Genomic DNA, 26,292 nt, shown 5'->3' with positions numbered 1-26,292 from the left:
GAAAAAAAAAATAACCCTAACAAATCAGACCTTGTGACACCCCCACCCCTACCACCAACATACACACTCCCTATAGACATGCTTACACTACTACTGCCCAGCATAAAACCTGCCCTGGCTCCCCGTTCCCTGCGAAATGAAACTACTGTTCCTTGGCAAGTTCTCTGAGGCTCCACAGGTGACTCTGCTTGCATTCCTGCCTCTTCTGACGACAAAGGCAACGGCAGCTAGCCACCAGGCACTTGCTGTGGGCCAGGAACTGTGCTGAGCACATCAGGTAGATTGTTGCATCTTAAATCGTGAATGCCTCCTTGTGGAAGGCATGGTCATTATCCCCGCTTTATGGATAAGGAAACTGAGGCTGCACCTGGGAGCCCCAGAACTTTTCCCCATTGCTGGAACATCCTGTGCACTTTCATGGGTCCCAGTGTCACTCGTGCCCCCTCTCTGACCCGAGGGTCCATTGCTGGCACCGGGCCTGCTGTTTGGTAAACACTGGGTGACTGATGAGGGAGAGAAGGGAAAGGCACTATGTTTAATCGTGAACACGGCAGGACACAGTCCTGTAAAAATCAGGCCCATCTGCCCGTCACAGGAGCGGCTGTCACCTGCCACATCAGACACCGCAGGGCGGGCATCCAGGCACATGGGGCATCTGGGAGAGTTTTGGAATCATCTGTAAACACTTGCCAACAGCCTGAGATGAACTAACTGGCTGATCATTTCTTTAACTCGGATTGGTTTGGGCCCTTCCTGAAAAAGTGCAACTATTCCTTTTTGCAGGTATGAAAGTGTCTTTAAAAGAAGTAGGAAAGTGGTTACAATACTTGAGGCTCTTGTCGCCTTATGCATTGATTCCTGAAATTCTTTTAAGGAAATGAGTTTGAAACACATTGGCATGTCAGAGGCTGTACACATGTGCACGCGTGTGTGTGCACACACACATTTTGTCTCTTTCCCAGGCTTGATCATGTTCACTGGCTGGCTGCAAGGGAAGCCGCTCCTTAGTATGTTCACGATCGGGGTCAGGTAAGGGCACTGTGCTGACCTCCCCTCTCTGGGACAGCAGGGAAGGTAGGGAGAAGGGGGGCATCCCGGGTCAGAATGCCATGGGTTGGACTGAAGCCTGTCTCTTCCACTCCCTGACTCTGTGACTGGGCAAGTGTGTTGGCCTAAACCCAGCAGAAGCCAGCCTACCCCGTGCAGTGGTGCCCTCACAGCCTCAGGGGCAGGGCAGAAAGTCTCCCGTGTGCCACTACCCCCTAGCCATCCGTCCTCCCGGCCACCAGCCTTTGCCCTGCAGATACTAGTTGAGCATCCGTTGACTGTTGGTCTGCATCACCTGGGGTGACGGAGCCCAATCACAGATTTTCTGGGCTGGCGGGAAAAGTAAGTGTAAACAAGTCAAGTGAACATTGATAAAATCATCACAACTTACGATCAAGGCTGCCAAGGAAACAGTTGCAGAGAGAGTAAAAGGGAGGTGGGAAGAGACATGTCCTGGGCAGGTGGCCAGGGAAGGTGCTCGGAGGGGCAGAAGCAGAGATAGAGGAGCCTGTTGGAGAAGGCGGGAAGGGGGTTCAGCAGGGAGGGCCCAACCATGGCAGGCGGTGGGACTGAGCTGTGGGCACCTGGGGACACCAGGAGGGACAGGGTGGGCTCTGTGAGCAGAGCCACATAGTGGAGTCAGGGAACATATCACCTGCCGCTTATGGGCCTCTTTCCTCCTGATTCTTTTTTTTTTTTTTTCTGTATTTTTTTTTAAAGATTTTATTTATTTATTCACGAGAAAGAGAGAGAGACAGAGATACAAACAGAGGGAGAAGCAGGCTCCATGCAGGAAGCCCAATGTGGAACTCAATCCAGGGACCGCGGGATCACGCCCCAAGCCAGAGGCAGATGCTCAACCGCTGAGCCACTCAGGCATCCTATCTTTCTTCCTGATTTTAAATAATGTCATCAGAGTGCTCCACATGGCATGCTGGGCCATTCTTGACATAGACACAGGAGGTGACAGGGGTATGAACCCTAGCTTTCTGCAACCGAGAGGGAGCTCATGGGGTGTGCGCAGCTGGCCGTGCTGTGGAATGTGGGTTCGAGTCCAGGATGGGCATCCTGGAAGTCTGGGTTGTTGTAGAGTAGGGGTCTCCGGCATTAGCCTGAGGATATGAGGGTCCTGGGGAAAGCTTGTTCAACACCAGTCACGGGTGCCCTGACTCAGTGGGTCTTGGTGGGGCGGCGGGGGGGTGCGGGGGACTGGCAGCTGAGAGTCTGCATTCTTAACAAGCTTCCCCAGGTGTTCATGCTGCTCTAAGAGGTGGCCCAGTTGGGGTTCCAGCAAGAGGCAGGGCCAGGAAAGAAGTTGAGCCCCTGACAAGAGTACTCAGGTGATTAAGGCTTCGGAGGGAGGTGCAGTGGTAGAGGGACAGAGGAGCCTGAGCCCTTGGCGGGGGGATGGGGGGGGTGGAATTCCCAGAAAAAGCAGAGCACTCAGAAGCTGTGACAAAGAACCTCCTTCAAATAATGGCACATTCCATTCCCATCTTATAAACCATGGGAGGTTCTGTGAGCCAAAAAGACCAGCCAATATTTACAAGTAAATAACAGAAAGGCCCCCAAGTCCATCCCCAGTGCCATTTGTAGGTCACTCCTGGGTCCTGGCCTCCACATCCCTTCCCTCTGACTTCTCCCATTAGGTCCATGAGACACTTGCCATTCAGAGAAAATGTGTACTGTTCGTTTCACTTGTGACTTTGAAAAGATGAAGATTTTTAGCAGAGTTAGCCCCTCAAGATCATGGCCTCAGAAGGTGGAAATAAGCCGGGTAGCCAGGGAGGAAGAGATTCTCCCAAAAGAAGTAACATGAGAATTGTTCTTTTACACACTTTATCCTAATTCCCTGTGTCTTGAGTGACGTGCAAGATGATCCAAAGTATACTCGCTTTTCCTGGTCCATGCTAATCTTTATTAGTTTATGGATTAATTTTTTATTATTATGCAAGCATCCAAATAGGTGTAAAAACGCCCTTCCCACACCATATGGGGAGAAAGTCTTCCTCGTATCCCTCTGCAAATGTTTGCTTAGCTAGTCTTGTCAGCGGGTGCCATAAAACCAAGGAAGCCTTCTTGCTGTCACCATAGAAACTGGGCACAGTCCCTTGGCCAAATCCAGTAATCTCATTGTTTCCAGGGAAAAGGCCACCATCCGTGTACCACATATCTTTGTTTCTAAGGTGTATTTTCTTTTCACACTTTAACTTCTCTGAGGTCAGGCTGCTTCTTATAAATGATGAGATAAGAAAGCACCAGGTGGTTAATGAACTGGCAGTATTTTTTCTTTCTTGGTGGTACACAGATAATGGTGCCCTTCACCATCAGCTATGTCTTATATTTGATGAAATAGGATTCCCGCGTGTGACTCTGGTGCTGTGCTTCCTCAGCCGGGCTTTCTGATGATGAACTAGGCTGCATAGGATGCTGGCTGTGTGCTGGGCATTGCAGCAACCTGGCACGAGAAAACCCCAGTTCAGAGGAAAGAGAAACCCTTCACCATTAAGTCTAAGGCTAATGAAACACCCAGGCTGAACTACCACCCAGTCAATCCCATTTACAAGATTTCAACCAGCTCTAGGCTCTTGCAGGCATCCCTCCTTTCATGGTACTTTGTAGATCCTGCCTTTTTCACAAAGTGAAAAGCACTTCTGTGTTGAACAAGTAAACCAGGGCCATTTTTCCCAATAGCATTTGGTCATTTCACATCCCCGTGCCCCATTTTGGTAATTCTTGCAATATCTGAAACTTTTTCATTATTTTTTATGTTGATCAGTGAGACAGTGTGCTGAAAGCTCAAGTGATTGTTAGCATTTTTTTAGCAACAAAGTATTTTTAAGTTAAACTGTATACTTTTTTTTTTTTTTTAGACCTGATGCTATTGCATATTGAATAGACTACAGTGTAAACAACTTTTATGTGCACTGGGAACTGATAGGTTCATTTGACTGGATTTATTGTGATGGTCGCTTTTTGTGGTGGTCTGGAACTGAAACCCAGTACCTCTGAGTGTGCCTGTCTTCACTCATTCCTATCTGTTTGTCCCGCAAATATTTGCTGAATGTCTGTAGGGCTGTGCTGGATGTCCTGGTGCAGAGGGTGAGCTGCGGTGGGGTGTGGCTGGCAATGCTTACCCCTAACTCTGCACAGAGGCACCCTCTCTAGTCTGCCCCAAAACTCTTCAGCCTCCCCTATGGGTCCAAAGCCAGCAGGAAGCCCCACACTAACTTTTGCCTCATCCATACCTGCTCAAGATTGTGGAATGGGGAATCAATCAGCCATAATGTTCTGGAACCAAATTTGATGCAGAAAGAGCCCCTTCTTAACATCCCCTCACATGTTGACACACTGCCCGGGGGAAGGGATCCACATGCTTTATCACAATTCAGTCGCCAGAGAGAGAAGTTCAGCTGGAGTCAGATGTTCTCTTCTAATCCAATCAGCCATGGCTTTGGGAGAGTAGAGTCCCGTGGTACGCAAAGAGTTGGAGGGGGGCACCTGGGTAGCTCAATGATTAAGTGTCTGCCTTCGGCTCAGGACATGATCCTGGGATCAAGTCCTGCATTGGGCTCCCCATGGCATCTGCTTCTCCCTCTGCCTGTGTCTCTGCCTCTTTCTCTGTGTTTCTCATGAATAAATAAAATCTTTAAAAAGAAAGAAAGAAAGAGTTGGAGGGGTAATAATGAAATGAATAGACACTCAAACAGTTCTGCTACAATTGGTAAAGGCACAAGTTTGTCACTACATCCTTCAGCCTTAAGTTCCTAGTCTGGCTTCTTTACCAGAAATGTCTAAACAACTAGACCAATAAAAAGTAAAATTCAGGAGACTCGGGGAGGGCTCTCTGAACCAAAAAATTCCACTTCCCACTTATTGCCTAATTCTGGAAATTCCTTTCGTAGGACCCAAAGACCTTTCTGTTTAATAAATGACAGTAATTTAAGTGCAAAAGTAAAGAGGCAAAACAACTAAGAGACTAATTTATGCTAAAGTGTGGATATCTGATAGGGGAGGTCCCTTCCCAAGAGCAGGGTTTTGCAATAGGAGAACTTAGAGCCATGGATGCTGAAGGTGACAGGTGCATCATGGTATTGGGAACAGAGACTAGAATGGGGGCACTGGGGACACCTGAGACATGCCTCAACAGGTGAAAGTATTGGCGACCCCAGTTGGGATTCATGTGATCCTTAAGAGCATGTTAAAGGTGACCTGTCTGGCCTTTTGATCCAGCCTGGCAGTGGCTGCCATTCCTGAGGGTCTGCCCATCGTTGTCACGGTTACACTGGTCCTAGGAGTGCTGCGGATGGCCAAGAAGCGAGTCATCGTGAAGAAGTTACCAATTGTGGAGACATTAGGTAAAGGACCATCCTGGTTGAAATCTTGTAAATGGGTTCAACTGGGTGGTGGTTCAGCCTGGGTGTTTCATTAGCCTGAGAATTAACGGTGATGGGTTCTCTTTCCTCTGAACTGGGGTCTTCTTGTGCCAGGTTGCTGCAATGTCATCTGTTCGGATAAGACAGGGACTCTGACCGCCAATGAGATGACCGTCACCCAGCTGGTGACATCTGACGGGCTCCATGCCGAGGTGAGTCCCTTGCCGAGGACAGCTGTCTACCTGCAGACCCTTTCCTTCCTAAAAGAATCTTCCAGAAAGCAGTAAGGAAGAAATAAAAATGGGTTATTCTACAATTTCCTTGCTACAAACAGCAGCAAGGAACACAACTGAGTTGAGCCAGCTTTATTTTTTTTTTTTGTAATTATCTTTTAACAATAACCACATCACATAATGTAGAAGCGGGAAAGCAGTTGCCCCTAACCGCCTGTGATAAACTAACCATGACAGTCCCTTTGGGTTTTTCAATCTCTCTCCTCTGTGTGGCACAAGTTGTAAGCTCCCCAAACGTGCCGTTTTGCGTCCTGTGACGTTTTTCATAAAACTTCCAGATTAAGGTGTGAAAAATGACATCTCCCAGGCCAGGGCCTGTTTTTATAAATAGGATTTCACTGGCAGGCCGGCATACCCTTTGGCTGCTGCATTGTATATCGATGGTCACAGAGCCGAGGGGTTGTGACAGATTGCATGGCCTGCAAGAGGCTGACGTATTTGCTCTAGGCTCCCTATGGGGAGGTTTGCCCACCTCTGTTCTAGAACTTCAGCTCTCTTTTGTGATATTACCTGGTTTTCTTAACCATTATTTTCTCATTAAGGAAGTTTACTGCAATTTTTTAAAGCGTGGCACTTAGGGAGTTTTCTGATCAAAACACAACATGCAGGGAACATCCTCATGCCTTAAGCCTTGCTCGTGGGTAGGATTATGTCCTTGGGGTATGTCCCCCAGAAAAGAGATGATGGGACAACCAGGGGAGTGTATTTTTGACACGTGCTGACATCCCCTCTGCGGCTTTGCCCTGCAGGTCAGCGGAGTTGGGTATAACGGCAAAGGGACCGTCTGTCTGTTACCCTCCAAGGAAGTCATTAAGGAGTTCAACAATGTCTCAGTGGGGAAATTAGTAGAGGTGAGTGTCAAAGCCCCATGGTGGAAATATGCATTTAGAAGTTGCTGATAGGTGTTCTCTCTGAAGAGAGGGTTCTTGGTGACGACTGGGCCATATCCTCGGAGTCAGGGGTCACAGTGGCCCAAAGAGAGGATCTAGAGCCCTCTGTAATCATCCCTGCCTGCCAGAAAGACTTTATTTTATTTTTTAGTTTTTGTTCTTTTTTTTTTTTTTAATTAATTTTTATTGGTGTTCAATTTACCAACATACAGAAAAACACCCAGTGCTCATCCCGTCAAGTGTCCACCTCAGTGCCCGTCACCCATTCCCCTCCAACACCCGCCCTCCTCCCCTTCCACCACCCCTAGTTCGTTTCCCCGAATTAGGAGTCTTTATGTTCTGTCTCCCTTCCTGATATTTCCCAACATTTCTTTTCCCTTCCTTTATATTCCCTTTCACTATTATTCATATTCCCCAAATGAATGAGAACATACACTGTTTGTCCTTCTCCGATTGACTTATTTCACTCAGCATAATACCCTCCAGTTCCATCCACATTGAAGCAAATGGTGGGTATTTGTCGTTTCTAATGGCTGAGGAATATTCCATTGTATACATAAACCACATCTTCTTTATCCATTCATCTTTCGATGGGCACCAAGGCTCCTTCCACAGTTTGGCTATTGTGGCCATTGCTGATAGAAACATCGGGGTGCAGGTGTCCCGACGTTTCATTGCATCTGAATCTTTGGGGTAAATCCCCAACAGTGCAATTGCTGGGTCGTAGGGCAGGTCTATTTTTAACTCTTTGAGGAACCTCCACACAGTTTTCCAGAGTGGCTGCACCAGTTCACATTCCCACCAACAGTGTAAGAGGGTTCCCTTTTCTCCGCATCCTCTCCAACATTTGTTGTTTCCTGCCTTGTTAATTTTCCCCATTCTCACTGGTGTGAGGTGGTATCTCATTGTGGTTTTGATTTGGATTTCCCTGATGGCAAGTGATGCGGAGCATTTTCTCATGTGCATGTTGGCCATGTCCATGTCTTCCTCTGTGAGATTTCTCTTCATGTCTTTTGCCCATTTCATGATTGGATTGTTTGTTTCTTTGGTGTTGAGTTTAATAAGTTCTTTATAGATTTTGGAAACTAGCCCTTTATCTGATATGTCATTTGCAAATATCTTCTCCCATTCTGTAGGTTGTCTTTTAGTTTTGTTGACTGTATCCTTTGCTGTGCAAAAGCTTCTTATCTTGATGAAGTCCCAATAGTTCATTTTTGCTTTTGTTTCTTTTGCCTTCGTGGATGTATCTTGCAAGAAGTTACTGTGGCCAAGTTCAAAAAGGGTGTTGCCTGTGTTCTCCTCTAGGATTTTGATGGAATCTTGTCTCACATTTAGATCTCTCATCCATTTTGAGTTTATCTTTGTGTATGGTGAAAGAGAGTGGTCCAGTTTCATTCTTCTGCATGTGGATGTCCAATTTTCCCAGCACCATTTATTGAAGAGACTGTCTTTCTTCCAATGGAAAAATATTCCATGCTCATGGATTGGCAGAATTAATATTGTAAAAATGTCAATGTTACCCAGGGCAATTTATACATTTAATGCAATCCCTATCAAAATACCATGGACTTTCTTCAGAGAGTTAGAACAAATTATTTTAAGATTTGTGTGGAATCAGAAAAGACCCCGAATAGCCAGGGGAATTTTAAAAAAGAAAACCATAGCTGGGGGCATCACAATGCCAGATTTCAGGTTGTACTACAAAGCTGTGGTCATCAAGACAGTGTGGTACTGGCACAAAAACAGACACATAGATCAATGGAACAGAATAGAGAACCCAGAAGTGGATCCTGAAATGTATGGTCATCTAATATTCGATAAAGGAGGAAAGACTATTTTTTAGTTTTTAAGATTTTATTTATTCATGAGATACACAGAGAGAGGGGCAGAGACATAGGCAGAGGGAGAAGCAGGCTCCGGGTGGAGAGCCTGATGCAGAACTCGTTCCTGGGATCCCAGGATCACAACCTGGGCCACTGAGCCACCCAGGCATCCCCAGAAAGGCTTTAAAGAGATGCCTGCAGGACGCCTGGGTGGCTCAGCGGTTGAGCATCTGCCTTCACCTCAGGTCATGATCCTGAGGTCCTAGGATCGAGTCCCACATCAGGCTCTCCACATGGAGCCTGTTCTCCCTCTGCCTGTGTCTCTGCCTCTCTCTGTGTGTCTGTAATGAATAAATAAATAAAATCTTAACAGAGAGAGAGAGAGAGAGAGATGCCTGAATAGAGAAGGTGCTTGATGAATGTTGGAAAATGAGCCTGTTTTGATTGTCAATATGAGTAGTAAGAGCCATAACTCAGGCCTCCCACATGCCGAGTGCCCTTGTTGGTCCAAATCGAGCCATTGTCTAACGAGCTCATAGAGGTGACAAGAGTGCCCCAAACCAGCCAGCCATCTAATTTCAGGACACTTTGTCGTGGAAAACCATACCTATTAGCAATCACTCTATCACCCCAGCCTCCCTGCCTGCCCCCTATGATATAAGCTTACAAGGGTCTTTGTAACAATCAGAGCTCAGAAGTCAGTAAATATTTATGGTGTTTGTTTTGAAGAGTGGGGACTCTGATGTATTTTGAAGAGTAAATCTTGTCCCTCGCCCCCACCCCAAGCCCCCATCCCCAACATGGGTCAAGCCTTCAGCATGTGACTTTTCCACATGCCTGAGTGAGCTCAGGCTCAAGGGTGCCAGCTCCAAATAGTAACTACAGACCTTCGGAAATCCCCCCTTTCAGGCAGGCTGTGTGGCCAACAACGCTGTCATCAGAAAGAACACCGTGATGGGACAGCCCACGGAAGGGGCCCTGATTGCTCTGGCCATGAAGGTAGGGACGCCTTTTTTTTTTTTTTTTTTAAGATTTTATTTATTCATGAGAGACACAGAGAGAGGTAGAGACACAGGCAGATGGAGAGGCAAACTCCATGCAGGGAGCCCAATGCGGGACTTGATCCCAGGACTCTGGGATCACGACCTGTGCTGAAGACAGACGCTCAACCATTGAGCTACCCAGGCACCCGGTAGGGATGCTTCGATGGTCTGTGCTGGGAGTTCTTCCCCTTGGGACTGAATTAGCAGAATTTGAGCTCATGTCTGGGCAAATGAGGAATGGGAAAGTTTAGTAATAATGGGAGAGAGTGGCCCCAAACATCCTCAGGCTGTCACTGAGATGCCAGGTGGCTTTGGAACATTCTGTAGGCCTCTAACCCTTCCTGGCCATCCCATAAGAATCCTTGGGTGCCCTGTGGCTCAGACCCTATGGAGGTGCCGGGGAGATAGAGCAAGAAATGCAACCTGCCTGGTGGCCCCCCAGCCTCCCTCCAGGAAAGACCCCTTCCTTTTAGTGCATTTGACTGATTGTAGGGCTCCGCAGTCAGACCCTGAGTCTGGAACTTGGCAGAAATGCCCCCATTCTGTGCCCAGTTCCAGGTGCAGAATGGTGATGGGTGGTGGGCTGGTGGGGTGCCAGAGCTGTTGAGACCAAACTGGTTCTGCTTCTGGAACAAGAGAAATGAGACCTTTTTTCCTTGGTGGGACGTTGGAAAGCAAGTGGCCTTTTTCTGTGAGCTACATGCTTGGATTTCTCATCAGCCAGAAATGGTTTGAATAATGACTAATTTAAGTGAACTGAGCTTTGCACAGAAATTGGTTTAGGATGACTCACTGGAAGCTTGCATTTTATTATCCTAGATGGACTTAAGTGATATTAAAGATTCATACGTGAGAAAAAAAGAAATTCCATTCAGTTCAGAGCAGAAGTGGATGGCAGTGAAATGCAGCCCCAAGAATGAGGTGAGTTTGCTTCTCTGCCCCTCCCACCCTCTCCCTACACCCCAAAGAAAGGAAAATTCTCAAGGGAGAGAGTTTAAAGCTCCTAGCTTCTTCTACAAAGTTTCAAATACATGAAAATACGGTTGATAGCCATTAGACTTTTGATTATCTTGGGTTCTTTTCTGAGATTTTTGTCTGAAACAGTAGTTCTCAAAGTTCCTGGACCAGCAGCATCCCCTGGGAATTTGCTAAAAATGCAGATTCTCAGGCTCCACCCAGAACCTCTGAGTCAGAAACATCAGGAATGCGGCATGCCAGGGTGCTCAGTTAGTCAAGCATCCAACTCTTGGTTTCGGCTCAGGTCATGATCTCAGGGTCATGAGATCGAGCCCTGTGTCGGGCTCCATGCTGAGGCATAGAATCTGCTTCAGATTCTTTACTCTCTTTCTCCCTCCACCTTTGCTCCTCCCTCTGCTTGTAATCATTCTCTCTCAAATAAATAAATAAATAAAATCTTTAAAAAATGTATATCAGTCATGCTCCCACCGTGAACACCGACCTCCTTGCTAATTTGGGGGTTCTTTTTCACACCCTGGCACCGAGTTCCTTACAGGTATGAGTACCTTTAATTGTCACCAGGAGGGGACAGTCCTTCCTTCCTGAAGGGCGGGGATCAGGAGGCACATCCCAGCACCCACCACAGATGGTGTGAAGAGTGAGCTCACGCATCACACGTACGCACATAGGCACGTGCATGTGTGTGTGTGTGTGTGTGTGCACCTGCTATGAGTGACCAGAGGAACATACACCAAATTACTCCTGTCTATGCCTAGGTGGGGATTAAAGCTGACTTCTTCTTCCCCTCTTTTTCTTTTTTTTAACCTTCTGTAGCTTTTCAGATTTTCTACAATAAAAGGGTCTTTTAAAACGTTTTGTATTGCCTGCCACCTTTTCCTCCAGCTCTTTACTTCCCTCCCTTTCTGGAACCTGTCACGTCTTGCTCGTGCCGAGATCCCTCCTCTCTTACTCAGGGCAGTGGGCAGATTGGCCAGCGCGTTCCAGGCCTCTGCCACAAATGGATGAGTGTATGGATCTTCTCTGCTTAAAAGGGGTTACAGATTTTTTAAATGTTTTAATACCTTCAGATCTTTTCTTTCTCCCTCCCTAAAGACAATGGTAATATATTCTCATATAAATAAACTATAGAAATACAACTTTAAAAATGGAAGCTTCTTTTAATCCTACTCCTCCTCGCTCCTGACCCATCACCCCTGCCCCAAGGTAACCCCCCAACAGTCTGAGATGGAATATTCCAAGTTCTAAATATGCACATAGCAACATATGGGGTGGTTGTTTTAAAACTAGGTCGTGCTGTATATAGTGTTTATAATTTGCTTTTTTTCCCCTTACAGTGATATCTTTGACATCTTTCCCTATCAATTCATAAAGCTCATTCCCTGCACACCATGAGCATTCAGGCTCTGTGCTAATGCTGGGGACAGAGTGTGACCCACACTGGCACAGTGCCTTCTGCACGGAGCTTGCCATCTATGGAAGACAGAGCCTAAATATACAGGGAAAACGGTTAGGGGCTTGTTTGGGTTCCTTTTTATGAGGCACCACGTGGAGGGGTGAATAAAACAGAAATGGCACCTGCTCTCGGGAGGCAGCAGTCCAACTTGGATGTCTAGCAATCAGTCCTACACATACAAGTGTAACAGGGCCTGGGGTAGGACCGATTAACGGAATGCACGGGATGCTCTCGGTGACATCAACAAGGGACTTCACGTAGAGGGGCATGTGGATCAAGGGTCAGCCCCAGTCCTCCTATAGGCAGTGCATATCCTATCATGTGGCTTTCCTGTCATTTAGCCTGTCCTGTATTGGTGAGCACTAATGGTCCACTAAAAATCGCCCCACCGTGACCATCTCTGTGTGCAGGAGTTGAGGGTCACCATGAGCCGAGGCATCCAATGACAGTGGCCTTTTTTCTTTTCCAAGGACCAGGAAGACATTTATTTCATAAAGGGGGCCTTTGAAGAAGTGATTAATTACTGCACCATGTACAACAACGGAGGTATCCCCCTGCCACTGACACCCCAGCAGAGATCCTTCTGGCAGCAGGAGGAGAAGAGGATGGGTTCGCTCGGCCTGCGTGGTCAGTACCTTCTGCCCCCAGCCCCGAGCTTCGGGTTGGCACGTCACACTGACTCTTCAAGTGCATTAATGTGGGGTTCTTAGTAATTGATCGGAATGGCAGTCAGGCAGTGTGCTAATGAAAGTAAAGCAAATGTGGAATCCATGGTCAGATGAAGGACAGGGAGCCCCCCAGCCCATCCCAGCCACCAAACGACCCCTGTTAGTCCACACGTGGCTCGTGTGTGAGAAAGGCTGGAGCCTTTCTCCTGAGTTTTCTCAGGCAGATGAATGAGGCGTACTAGAAACATTAATTTTCCCGATTGGTCTTCTTGCTTGTTGCTTACTCTCAGGAAAACCCAAAGCTCTTGTAAAATCAAGGCAGACATTTAATTCCTTGGCCATTTCCAATTTTCTGCACCAGGGGCAGCGGCTTCCCTGGCGAGCTAGCTGAACATGAAAACGCACATTGCCCATAGCGCCATTGGTCAGCCTGTCCGTTGCCAGAGAAAGTATTTAAAAACACTCGGGAACCCACTCGTATTCTCTCTGAGGAAAATGAGACGCTTTGGGCTGGGTGCCAGTTGCCTTGGTTTTTCCCTTCAGGAAACCGAAATGATAAATTGCCAGCAGATTGCTGACAAGTGCGCAAGGTGAGGATGTCACAGTGTGCGGAGATGCAGCTTAGCGGGGTGGGGAGGAATGAATGACACTATGCCAACTAGCACAGGGTGTCTACACCACTGGTTCGGGACACTGCCACCACTGTCACAGGGCCACAGCGCCGCCCCGCCCCAGTAGCTGGAAGGTGATGCAGTGAGGTCAGTTCTCACAACACCCCCTCTCGGAACACCTGTCCCTAGGAGCCTGGCCTGGCTTCTGTGCCACCGACACAGGGTCAAGGCCAGGATGAGCCAACAGTCAGAGTACTCTTACCTGCAGTGCCCTCCTGTGCATTTTCTTCCCCTGGGGCTGACCCTAAAAGGGCAGGTGACAATACAAGAGACAAAAAAAAGCCATTGGAAATGTGCCACTTTGCAGATTTCCTTCTGGCCACTCTCATTGGGGTGCGGTTGGCATGTAGACCACCGGTGGACAAATGTCTTGCTTTCTGCAGGTCAGGTTGTCTCTCCTAGCTTGGGGTCAGCCTTCAAGAGCTGCTGCCCCTCGCAGGCACAGAGGGATGTGGGATGCCGAAGGGCTGGGCTGACTGAGGCCACCATCGCCCCTTGGCCCCCGGTGGACCTTCTGTGGCTCTGGGTCTCTCCTCAGTGCTGGCCCTGGCTTCTGGGCCCGAGCTGGGGAAGCTGACTTTTCTGGGTCTCGTCGGGATCATCGACCCTCCGAGGGCTGGCGTGAAGGAAGCGGTGAAGGTTCTCTGTCAGTCGGGAGTGTCCGTGAAGATGATAACAGGCGATGGCCTGGAGACTGCCTCAGCCATAGGTAAGCAGGGATGGTGGGGTGGGGGGGGTGGGGGGGCTTGCCAGGACTGCACACGGTGACCATGACCTTGCATGGGCCAGTGCTCTGCCTTCAGAGACGGTCGGCCCTAAAATGTTGGCAGGCCCTCCGAAGGGGGCAGAGCCCTTGCGACCCCTGACAACCTCGTGTGCAGGGTGGGGGGAGCTTTCATTCTCGAGCTCACTTCCTCTTCCCAGGCAATGCCATTCCCCAAGTTTACCCCTGGGCCGGCTTGTGCCATGAGCTATGGGCCCTTGGCACGTCATTGAGCCACTCTGACCTCCCGGCTCTTCGTCCGCAGAGGGCTAGCTAGCAACCCTCCTCCTGTAATTCGACTTAACGCTGTGATGAGGGCATCACACCTTGCTTTCCTCCCCACTGTGTCTCAAAGCCCCCGGCACCGTGAGCAGATCAGAGGCTCTGGAATCAGACAAAACCACGCCTGGTTCCAGCATCGCCACTCAGCAGCTCTGTGACCTTGGGGAAATCCCTTCTTCCCTTCCCTCACCTTTAGAGCAGGGATAACGGGGCCTCTGTGGGAAGGTACTTCCTTGGATGGAGTTGAAATCGTGTGATGTAGCAGGTGCTTGGCAGCTGGTGGCTGCCGAGGCTTTTCTTCTTGTCATTCTCTGTGGCCCAGGCAGGGACTGAGGTCACACAGTGGAGTGAGGGGCGGGCACGGGAGCAGTCTCAGGCTTGGGAGCAAGCCCTCAGAACGGACTCTCTGCACCACGCAGGAAGGAACATCGGCCTGTGCAACGGGAAGCTGAAAGCCATGTCCGGGGAAGAGGTGGAGAGCATGGAGCAGGAGGAGCTGGCCGACTGCATCGGGAAGGTGGGGTCCTCCCAGGGGGCAGGGGGAGAGTGTCAGCTCCCTGGTCACCAACTCTGCTCTTCTGTGCCTCTGTATCCAGGTATCTGTCTTCTTCAGGACCAGCCCAAAGCACAAGCTCAAAATCATAAAGGTAAGCTGTGGGCCTCATCTGTCCTTCAGGGTCAGTCCAGGATGATGGCGGTGGCTCTGCTCCAGGGAGCGACCCGGGGCCGGAGCTGGCGGGAGCCTCGGCCAGCCTTAAACGGCGGGTGGGGAGCAGAACAGAGGGACATTTGCCATGTTCACCGAAAACAGGAGTGGGAATTACGTGGTGCAGAGGGAAAAACAGAAAGCAACAAGCCTCCGCTAGTCAATGCTCTTTGGCTTCGTTCTTGCTACTTACCTGCAGGCCTCAGTTCCCCCGTCTGAAAACTGGGGGCAGTATGGGTGATGTTGGCTAGATGTCGGCTACTTCACAAGGCTGCTGAGAGGGTTATAGGAGGCCAGGCCATGAAGCTCCTGGCACAGAGCCTGGCACCCAGCAGGTGCCCAGCAGGGAGTTGATGTGGTTTTTTGCTGGTGCCAGGAGGAGGGCCCTGCGGGTGTGCCCTGTCTCCTGCACGTGGGCACTAGAAGATGCACTCTGTAGCTCTCTCCTATTTTATCCTTTATGCCATTTTCAGGGTTTTTAGTTCTAGGGAGTAAATCTCCATGCACGTTATTCCTAAGAGGAAACATTCATACTTATTGGGCACCGCGTGGTCTCAGGGGTAAGCTGTTGACTTTTATTTCTTAGTGGAGACAGACAACACGAATAAGCCTTCACTATGGGCTTGGTGCCGTCACGCCTGCCTTCTTACTGTAGCTCTCACAGAAGGAGGGACGGTCGCCCCCACTTTGCAGTTGGAGAAGCTGAGGTTGAGAGGTTCAGGGCTTACCCAGTTCCCACAGCAGCGTGAGCGGGGCTGGGATTCAGACTTCAGCCAGCTGACTCCAGAGAGGCGCCTCTGCTGTCGGCCGTGTGATGGGAGAGCCAGAGCATCCAGAGGGAAGGAAGGAAGGTTCTTCACTCATCTCTTCTTTCCAAAGGCTTTGCAGGAATCGGGGGCGATCGTGGCCATGACAGGGGATGGGGTGAATGACGCAGTCGCCCTGAAGTCCGCGGACATCGGGATTGCCATGGGGCAGACGGGGACAGATGTGAGCAAAGAGGCTGCCAACATGATCCTGGTGGACGATGACTTCTCGGCCATCATGTAAGTTGCTCAGTAGCTGGGGTTTTTTTTTAGTGGCAGAAAGTCCTGTGGTAACCAGCTGCCTGCCCCCCACCGGCATCTGTTGTGCTAGAGATAGGAGTGTCCCAGGCCCATAGGGCACCCAGGGGGATGTTACAGACAACATGCAGCAGACCCTGCTTGCAGCCTGAGGGTGCATCTGACGGGAAAGCCAGGATCAGGGGCACTGATGGAGGCACATGCCAGCGGGCCTGCTGCAGCTCCATTTATGGGGAAAGCCTAGACGGCCCTAGGAGGAGTACGACAGGAGCATTAGAAATCATGTCTTGAGGAATATATCAAAGACACGGAAATGCTCACGCTGCAGTGTTAAGTGAAGGGGAGAAATGTCTGCGTCCCTGGCAATGATGTGATCTCGAGCTGCCAAGATGACAGGGCACCTGTTTTCTTGTGTCGCTTTTTTCTGTTTTCTTAATAAAGTTGCCTGCCCTCTAGCTCTAATTTTAATTAGTTCTGGGCAGCCCCGGTGGCGCAGCAGTTTAGCCCCGCCTGCAGCCCGGGGTGTGATCCTGGAGACCCAGGATCGAGTCCCATATCAGGCTTCCTGCAGGGAGCCTGCTTCTTCCTCTGCCTGTGTCTCTGCCTCTCTCTTCAAGCTCTCTGAATGAATAAATAAATAAATCTTTAAAAAAATTTTTTTTAATTAGTTCTAATGAAGTCTTTCCCCATATGTGAATTTAAATAATTCGGGGTGGGAGAAAATTTTGCTCAAGCCTGGTATAAAAAATCTGAACAAAAATTGAAGTTTGGTGTGGTTTCTGACTTTACAGAAGGAGGCTTTTCTTTATAAATGGATGCACCATAGGAATCCTTAGCACGCTTCTCCCTTAGGGGGTGAAAAAAGTCATTAGATGGAGTTAATAAGTAACTGTAATTTTAGTTCTTCTGCAAAAAAATTTTAGGAGAAAAAAAGGGCTAAGCAGTATTCTGTGTTAGTGACTCTAGATCAAGTTTTTTAAAGGACTTTTGCAGAGTTTTCAAAAAATACAATAGAGGTTAAAACTTCCTGATTCTCTCCCCACTTGCCATGCCCCTGCGTCTAATTAGCAGGTTGGATTGCTGTGCCTCTTGTCGTGGGTGAATCAGCGAGGTGTGTTAGGTGCTTCCAGAGTCCCAGGCTTGGGTGGGAGGATGATGTACAGTTCTTGGACAGAAGGGTGATCTTTTGGGCTGGCAGTCCAGTCCCCAGTGCCTGGTGGTGCCGGGCAGGACATCATCGCCTCTGCTGATGTGTCCTGAGCATGCCAGTGAGGGGAAACAGAGCAATGGCCAAGCATGAGGGCATCTTTGGTGACACAGTCGCTTCCTTCAGGGCTGATGGAGGTACCTGAACCCTTCCGTCCTGAGCCCTCTTTGTGAATAAACGCCCTTTCCTCTCTTGCAGGAATGCAGTGGAGGAAGGCAAGGGGATTTTTCATAACATCAAAAACTTTGTCCGCTTTCAGCTGAGCACGTAAGTCAAGGCCAGCCTTTCTCCCAGTGCCATCGGGTGCTGCGTGCGTGTCTGGCAAGTGGCCATGGACAGTCCCTGTGTGTGTGCCCCGCAGGAGCATCTCAGCCTTGAGCCTCATCACTCTATCCACCGTGTGCAACCTGCCTAGCCCCCTCAATGCCATGCAGATCCTGTGGATCAACATCATCATGGACGGGCCACCAGCGCAGAGGTGAGATGCCATTTCCACCAGGCTCCACTGACTGCCTGCCTCTGCAGCTTTGGGCCCCTGCGCAGAGCACGGGTGCAAACACAGCTGCTGTCCCTCGGAGTCTAGAAGACTTGAGTGTGGTCCACGGGGGTTGTGGAGGGTGGGGAGACAGCCAGCGACGTGCCCTGGGCACGGGAGGAAGCGCCTTCGTGGGCAGCCAGGGTTGATGGGGGGAAGCTCTCCCGGTGCGGCTCCATGGCTCAGCCCTTCTCCTCCGGTCACCGCCTCTGGGAAGTCCTCCCTGATTACTCTAACAGCAGCCTCCTGGCTCTCATTCACCTTACCTTGCTTTATTTTTCCCTAATGAAGAAAATATACACATAGGTCCTTGTTTATCTGATTGTGATCCATCACCCCTCAGGCAGAGTTTGTGGGTTTGTTGACTGTAGTATCCCAGCTCCTAGACCAGTGCTTGGCACCCCGTAGCTGACTGGGGAGTTATCTGCTGGATGGATGAGAAGGCAGTATGAGGCTGGCTGGATGGTGCCGGAGAAACTATGACCTTGGGAGTCGGGGAAACAGGCCTCCACGAGCAGGGAGGTCTGCACTGTGTTTGGGCACAGGGTATGTGTGGTTTCAGCTGATTATTATTTATTGATACATAGTATCCATGTTACCACTTCAGTATCACCTGTTACAGCTGCCAAGGGCAAGAGTCCTACTTTGTGTCCACCCCCTCCCCCCACCCTGCCCCAGGGGAGGGTGCCTCTTACCTGTGGGAACAGGGCCAGGGGTGCCACGGGGCCTCCCCCAGCCCACTTACCCCTCAGCGCCCCCCCATACCGCCTGCTGCTAGTTGAGCCCTAATCCTGCTATTTCACAGCTGGCTGGGGGCGGGGGTCCCTCTGCCCATGGGGGGCTCTGTGGTGGGCAGGGCGTGGATCCCATTTCTCCAGCCCGCTAGAGGTCCCCTGGTGATAGAAGCTGCCCAGGCATGAGGTAGGGGGTCTCGGGGTGCTTCCAGGACCTCGGTGTGGCCAGCCCTGAGGGAGGGTTTCCTTCCCCATGCTCAGGGAGGGATGGAGGGGGTAGGGCTGCCCATAGGGCCCAGGCTGAGGGTGGAGACCGTGGAAGGAGCTGGACAGTTGGTTAGGGCGGAGGAGGTGAGGGGCAGGCATCCAGCACAGACAGAGATGTCCCTGTAAGTGTGGGATCAGCCCAGGCTCACGTGGACAGCCCAAATGTGCTCGGCCCAAGGTCCCCCCGACCCTCCCGGCACTGGCCGGGCCTCCGGAGCTGACCTGAGAGCCTGGAAAGCTCAGCACTCCACCTCAGGTGTGCTTGCCCAGCCGCCACCCGGCTGTTTGACATGACCCTTCCCAGTGGTTCGTGTCAAGGTGCCCTGTGCCTTGTTCCTCACAGCCTGGGGGTGGAACCAGTTGACAAAGACACCCTCCAGCAGCCACCACGGAACATCAGGGACACCATCCTCAGTAGATCCCTCATCCTGAAGATCCTCCTGTCAGCTGCCGTCATCATCAGTGGGACCCTCTTTATCTTCTGGAAGGAGGTGAGCCAAGTCCTCACTCGCTCGCTTGGCCAGGATGGGCTGAGACCCGGGGCCAGGGGCGTGTGCAAAGCATTGGGGATGGTCCCTGCATGGGCGTAGGGCTTGGGTTCCCATGGGGGAGACACATGTACATGTAGAGGGGGCAGGGGGCAGACAGGGCAGAAGGATAGGAGGCCTCCTGGGCACGTGGAAGAAATCAGGTTTTACTCCAAATGAGACTTTATGCTTCCTCCTGTCACCAAGAAACAATTAGAAATCTATAAAAGGATGTACTTGTTTCCTGGAGGTGATGATTTGTGGGACTTCTGGGTCACCTGTTGGTGGCCCCCATGCCAACATTCGGTGCTCTAGCTGGAGAGCCGGGCAGGTGCCACGTGCAGGAAGGAGGATGGGACACTGGGCCACCTCTGGGTTTCTCCAGCCTCGCCCCCAGAGGAGCAGCTTTGCTTTTCCCCAAATTCTCAACTACCTGGGGAGGTGGTGAGGCCCTACCTGCACCCAGCCTGTGTGCTGGAAGAAGACCCAAACCCTCCTGTGCTCCCACAGCAGCGTCACCCTCTCTGGGACCTTGTAGGAAATGCAGATCCTGGGGCTTTCTCCAGGACTGTGGAGTCGGGCTCTCACTCATGCCCCCCAGCGGAATCCACAGAGACCCCTAGTCCAGCATGCAAGCCCAGGCGGGAAGGGGTCACCTCCACCTCCCCTCCAGGCCTGGCCCTATGATGTCAAGGGGAATGAGACCCTGCCACGGGTCGGAGCAGCAGAGCCAAGAGCCAGGGAGGGTGTGTCATCTAGGATGTAGCTGAAGCAGTGTCATCTCCCAGGAAGCAATGTCACCTGCTGGAGGAAGGGGCATTCCCTTTATCTGTGCAAGGGAGCCTGGCTGGAGCATGGGGGGCAACCACAATCCCTGAGGAAGGGCTGCAGGCCCCTCCACCTGCCGGGGTTGGCTGGGTTGGGGGGTTGTGAAACATGTCTCCCCTTACAAGACGGAGGGGAGGTTCAGGTCAGTTCCTAGTAAGGCCCCCGCTGGAGTTCCTGCTCCCTCTGGCTCTGGGTGAAGGACGAGTTCATCTTGGGAAGCACATGGCCTCCCTGGACGTACTCATCCCGCGCCTTTGTGTTCCAGATCCCCGCAGACAAGGCCAGCACCCCGCGCACCACAACCATGACTTTCACCTGTTTTGTGTTCTTTGATCTCTTCAATGCCTTGACCTGCCGCTCCCAGGTGAGCCCAGGGCTGTCCTCCCCTCCCCTCCCTGCAGGACCCCATCCTGTTCCCCGTGGGAAGTGCTGGGGCCAGGGTCCTAGTCACTCCGTGCCTCTGCTTGGATGGTGGCATCCGTGAATGTGACCCAGCCAACATGTGCCCTTCTGCCCCAACAGACCAAGTTGATATTCGAGATCGGCTTCCTCCGGAACCCCATGTTCCTGTACTCGGTGCTGGGCTCAATCCTGGGGCAGCTGGCTGTGATTTACGTCCCGCCCCTGCAGAAGGTCTTCCAGACAGAGAACCTGGGTGTACTCGGTGAGTGGGAGGGGATGTTGGGGGGGGGTAGTTCTCAGGGATCTGAGCCCTGCAGGGTACACTGGGTGGGAGAGCGATGTGATGGGGGCCTGGGGCACACGAGAACCATAGGAAGAGGCACCTCTGCCAGGAAGACCACCAAGGGCGGAAGGGGACGTGCCCTCCTGGAGGCTCAGAGCACACACGGCAGGTACAGCCAGGCCTGGGGCTGCCCCGGGGTGGGCATCACTCTGGCCTCATTCTGCCCCCCAACGGGCAGTGGGCTGGTGTGTCTTGGACACCCACTTACCTCAAGCCAGCTCGCGGTTCTTGCTGGAAAGAACATGGTTTTATGCCCGTGGCTGGCCCAGACCTGAGCACACCTGCCCAGGTGTGGAATCCTGGGGCTCCCCTGCACCCCCACCCAGGCTGAGTGCGGAGCCAAGTGCTTTGCAATCTGCGCTGGGTAATGGAGGCTCCTTCACCAGAAACAGAGCTGACCATCAGCAGAAGTGGGAAGAGGGGAAAGTCAGGGAGAGGAGGTCACCCAAGAAGCGACAGTAACCAGGGCCCCGTGTGTGGGGTGAGCCATGCCCTGGGGACATCCCCAGGCCATGACACAGGTCAGGTCTGAGGCAGTGGACACGGGTGCACTGGAGCCCTTGGTGGGCAAGGCTCAGGACCACTTGTTCTTTCTTCCCCAAACTCTAGCAGCAGGGTCCTGTGGGCCCTGTAGGTGCCCTGCCGCTACATGCAAGAAGTAAAAATTATGGTTGTTCCTCCCAACAGGGAATTAAGTCAGCTTTACCAAATCTCCAGGAAATGCCCTGGATGGGGATGGTTTGGGCACCATGCTTGTAATGAATCGTTGGCAACAGGGAGCCGGGGAAGGTTCTGACAGTAAGATCCTATGGGGTCAGCAGAGGTGCTAGGGATTGACCCCCTGCAGGGGGAGCCCAAGGTGGAGATCGGAGCATCTGCCTTCAGAATAGGGGAGTTGAGGGTTCTGTTAAAGCTGAAGTGGGCAACACCTCCCACTTGGGCCCCCTGGAAAGGCAGGTGGTCCTTGTGGAGCTGGCTCTGTAGCATTTCCTGTCCTGGGTTGAGATTTGCTCCCGGGTCCTCCCCGCTCACCTCCGCTGTCTCTGTGACAACAGATAAAATGTAGAGAAGGAAGCTCTGGGCTGAGCTTCCTCCAGGCTTCCCGACAGCCCCAGGCTGCGGCCCTGCTGGGCTCAGCACCCCTTCTGGGCAGCAGCCTGTGCTCTCTGACTCCTTTTTTTCTTTCACCTTTTTGCAGATTTGTTGTTTTTAACTGGATTGGCCTCATCCGTGTTCATTTTGTCAGAGCTCCTCAAACTAGGTGAAAAATTCTTTTCCAGAGCCAAGAAAGCCCAGATTCACCAAGACGATGTATAGTGGACCCCACCTGTGTAAAATCCCTAAATAATCTCTATTTTTATGTGACTGTGGCCCTTCCCCCAGCCCCTCTTCAGAGGGGTGCTTTTAGGACACTGTGCGGTAGGTCCCTCCCTCGGCTCTGCTTCTTGGAAAGCAGGACATCCAGCCTGTCTCTCCCCTGGGCTCTGGGCCGGGCCCAGACCGCACAGGAACACCCCGCTATTTATTAAATCACAGTGATTTGTATTAACTATATCTGCCTCCAGATTTGTGCCATGGCAGCCCCATTGTGAGGAAGACAGACTCGGGGGAGAAAGGGAAGGTCAGGGGTCTGGCCACGGGGCTGGGGCTGCTGGTGGGGCTTTGAATCACTTTGTGGAGTGCTGTGCCAGCGTCTGGTTAGTGTTTTCCACAAGCGGCCAGGTGGGAAACCTACACAGCCTATTGTTCATGACCAGTCCGGGGGGGTGGGGGGCAGTCACACCCCAAGTGGCCTGAGCCAAGGCCCCATCTTCTAAGGTGAACAGCCAAGGGCCTTTGCCTCAGCAACCGGATCCAAAGTCTTTCCCTGCTGCCTGAGGATGAGCCCCAGGACTAATCTTAAAGCAGCTCTGTCCTCCAAGCAGAAAGATGGTAGAGGGGGGCCAGGCTGGAAGGGACCAGGAAGGACCAGCAGCAAAACCCCGTGTGTGCTATAGCTGTAGCCACCACCCCCTGCCCACCCCGGGATTAGGGTTTTTCCAAGGAACCCCAGCAGGATGGGCAGAGGAGAGACACAGACTTGTTTTAAGACACCAGTTCACGGGATGTGGGGCCAGCCAGTCCGCAGTGTTCAGGGCCACCCAGTGGGCTGGAGTCTCCAGAGTGCATCCCTCCTTCCCGGGGATCCCAGGCCTTTCTCTTAAGCCTTCAATGGATTGGATGAGGCTCACCTACATTATAGAGGCAATCTGTGTTATTCAAAGTCTACTGATGCAAGTGTTAATCTCACAGGAACATCTAGACTGGTCTTTGACCAAACAGCTGGCCACCACAGCCTGGCCATACTGACACACAAAAGTAACCCTCTTGCCCAAACTGGCTGCCTAGGGTGAAGGAGGGCAGAGTGGACCCCTGTAGCTCCCAGGTAAAGTTCAGATTCCTCGGAAGGAAGATGTGTGGCCTGGGGTTGCTATCCTCCCTTCACAACCCCTGCAAGTGATAGTGGAGCTAAATGAGGGGACACACACACATCCTCCCTACAAAGAGATTATCTGGGGGGTCTGCCTGGAGAGGAAGCCATTCCTGCAGGGGTAATACCCACTCAGCAGCTGACAACCCTTGATAACTCCTCCGAGGGGCAGGCCAACTCCTGCCACCTGCGCAGCCTGGTGCACAGCATGGCTCTGAGTCTGGGGCATCAACAAGCATTGTCCTTCCCCTTAAAAATAAGAAGAACCAGGGTTGATTGTTACCTACAGTAACAATATCAAAAATTACTCTTATCCTTAATAAATACCATACAGAAATCATTAAATAAAATGCCATACAAAACAGCCCAAGGTGGATTGTCAACATAAAAGATAAAATAATCCATCGGGGATTAAAAACAGGGACAGGTAAAATCTTACTATACAAGACACAAAATACTAATCATAAAGTAAAATGGATAAATCAGACTATGCAACAGAAATGTAAACCTTCTTTTCAGCAATAGATAGACTGGAACAACGTTAAGCAGCTTAGCTTGATTCCCATTTATAGAACACTCACCCCTCAAGGGCAGAGGGACAGTCACCAAAATAAGAATAAGAAAGAGCAGCTACCAGCGAAGTCAAAGATTTTGGATTTTGAAAAAAAATAAAATCAAAAGCTAGTTCTTTGAAAATATCAACAAAATGGCCAATCTTGCTAGAGGTCTATTAAAGGGAAAAAGATACAAATTGCCAATATTAGCAAGGAAGGTGGTAGGTCACTCAGCCACCTCAAGATATTCTGACAGTAATACTAAGAATCTCATGCACATAAATTTAACAAGTTAAAGGGAATCAACCCTTGAAAACCACAAACTACCATAACACACTGAAAATGCAGTAATCAGAGTAGTCCTAGAACTCACAATGACAGTGACATAGTTAAAACCGTTCCCCAAAAAGGAGATCTTATGACTTTGGACAATAATCCAGAAGCAAGTTAATGAAGAAAAGATGATCATTTCAATAGATGGTGTTGGAACAATTAGACATCTCCTCAGAGAGCCACCCTTGACTCAGACCTCATGCCTTCCACAGAAGTTAACTCAATGAGCCACAAATGAAAACACAGAAGAAAAGGAGGGGGAAAAAAAATCTTTGGGATCCAGGGTTAGGCAGAGTTCTTAGGTATGACCCCACAAGACCATCCCTAAAAGATATGAAAAACTGAATACCCTCTAGTGGAATTACTGGATCATACGGTAATTCTATTTGTAACTTTTTGAGGGAACCAAAGAAAATGAAAACACTAATTTAAAAAGATATATACCAAAAAAATAAAAAATAAAAAATAAAAAGATATATGCCCCCTATGTTTATTGCAGCATTATGTACGATAGCCAAGACATGAAAGCAGCCCAGTGTCCATCCATAGATGAATGGATACAGAAGGTTTGGTGTGTGTATGTATTATATATACACAATGGAAGGTTAGCCATAAAAAGAATGAGATCTTGCCCTTTTGTTTTTTGAGAGAGTGACTGAGCATGTGCCTGTGCAGTGGGGAGGGGTGGAGAGAGCGCGCGCATCTTAGGCAGGCTCCATGCCTGGCACTGAGTCCAACGCGGGGCTCAATCTCACCACCCTGAGATCATGATCTGAGCTGAAATTAAGATTTAAACACTTAACCGACTGAGCCACCCAGACGCCCCAAGCATATTACTCAGCTATAAAAAGAATAAGATCTTGGGCCACCTGGGTGGCTCTGTCGGTTAAGTGTGGGACTCTCAATTTCAGCTCAGGTCATGATCCCAGGGTCCTGGGATCAAGCCCCATGTCGGGCTCCCTGCTCAGTGGGGAATCTGCTTCTCCTCACCACACACATCCTCTCTCTCTCAAAATCTTAAAAAAGAATGAGATCTTGCCATCTGCAGCAACATGGATGGACTTATCAGGTATAATGCTAAGTGAAATAAGTCAGAGAAAGACAAATACTGTATGATTTTGTTCATAAGTACAACTTAAAAAAAACAAATGAACAAAGAACAAAAGAGACAAGCCAAGAAACAGACTCTTACCTTTAGAGAACACACTGATGGTCACCAGAGGGGAGGGGTGTGGGGGATGGGGAGACAGGTGATGGGGATGAAGCACTTCACATGATGAGCACAGAATAATGTACAGAAGTGTTGAATCATGATACTGTAAAGCTGAAACTAATACCACATTGTATCTTAACCATACTGGAATTAAAAAAATTTTTTAGGTACACTGACCTTGATGAACACTGAGAAACATAGAATTGTGGAATCATATCATACATCTATGACTAATATGATGCTAAATTATACTTGAATAAAAAAATAAGTGTTTAAAACTCCGGGGGGGGGGAGAAGAAAAATGATTAATTGAATTCCACCAAAAATCAAAATATTTTGTGCAGGAAAGTCACTATTTGAGAGCATTAAAAAAAAAGAGAGAGACTGGAAAACAAATATTTTCAAGTCACATATCCCAAAATGGACTTTAACCCAGAATATTTTTCAAAAACTTAAAATTTAACAGTAAAAAAAAAATAGGAAATGGGCAAAAGTCTTGAAGTGAGTCTTCACCAAAGAGGACATGCAGATAGTGCAAAAGCACAGGAAAAGATGTGCCACCTTAGCCCACAAGGGGATGTGCTACACACCCACTAAAATACCTCAGAACACACCAAGCATACTAGGTGCTGGCAAGGACGCGGAGCACCAAGAGCTCCTACACGGTGCTGGGGGACAGGTGCATGCCATGGCCACTGGAGAACAGGCTGACCGCATCCTGTCGGGTTAAACACAGCTTAGCATGTGACCTGGCAATTCCGCTCCTAGGCACGGACCCTTACGCACACACAAAAATCTGTACATAAGTGCTCGCAGCAACTT

At 50.1% G+C, this 26,292-nt stretch overlaps 1 protein-coding gene across 3 annotated transcripts in view; it reads left to right on the top strand.

Annotated features, from left to right (window-relative positions):
* Positions 1-22,452, top strand: part of ATP2C2 (ATPase secretory pathway Ca2+ transporting 2) — a 61,853-nt gene extending 39,401 nt beyond the window's left edge. For all 3 annotated transcript variants that reach the window (XM_072731408.1, XM_072731406.1, XM_072731407.1), the window contains 17 exons: positions 963-1,029; positions 5,281-5,405; positions 5,538-5,635; positions 6,466-6,567; positions 9,339-9,428; positions 10,292-10,393; positions 12,374-12,530; positions 13,781-13,951; positions 14,707-14,804; positions 14,884-14,934; positions 15,873-16,039; positions 17,463-17,531; positions 17,626-17,742; positions 19,144-19,291; positions 20,421-20,519; positions 20,678-20,819; positions 22,099-22,452. In XM_072731408.1, coding sequence (XP_072587509.1) covers positions 963-1,029; positions 5,281-5,405; positions 5,538-5,635; positions 6,466-6,567; positions 9,339-9,428; positions 10,292-10,393; positions 12,374-12,530; positions 13,781-13,951; positions 14,707-14,804; positions 14,884-14,934; positions 15,873-16,039; positions 17,463-17,531; positions 17,626-17,742; positions 19,144-19,291; positions 20,421-20,519; positions 20,678-20,819; positions 22,099-22,217 — 1,922 coding nt within the window. In that variant the 3' untranslated portion in view covers positions 22,218-22,452. The remainder of the gene's footprint in view (positions 1-962; positions 1,030-5,280; positions 5,406-5,537; positions 5,636-6,465; positions 6,568-9,338; positions 9,429-10,291; positions 10,394-12,373; positions 12,531-13,780; positions 13,952-14,706; positions 14,805-14,883; positions 14,935-15,872; positions 16,040-17,462; positions 17,532-17,625; positions 17,743-19,143; positions 19,292-20,420; positions 20,520-20,677; positions 20,820-22,098) is intronic.
* The last annotated feature ends 3,840 nt before the right edge of the window (positions 22,453-26,292 follow it).

This window comes from Vulpes vulpes, chromosome 12 (assembly GCF_048418805.1).
Source record: "Vulpes vulpes isolate BD-2025 chromosome 12, VulVul3, whole genome shotgun sequence".
NCBI lineage: Eukaryota > Metazoa > Chordata > Mammalia > Carnivora > Canidae > Vulpes > Vulpes vulpes.
Note: the sequence above shows the minus strand (reverse complement) of the source record. Positions and strands in the feature narration are given on the sequence as shown.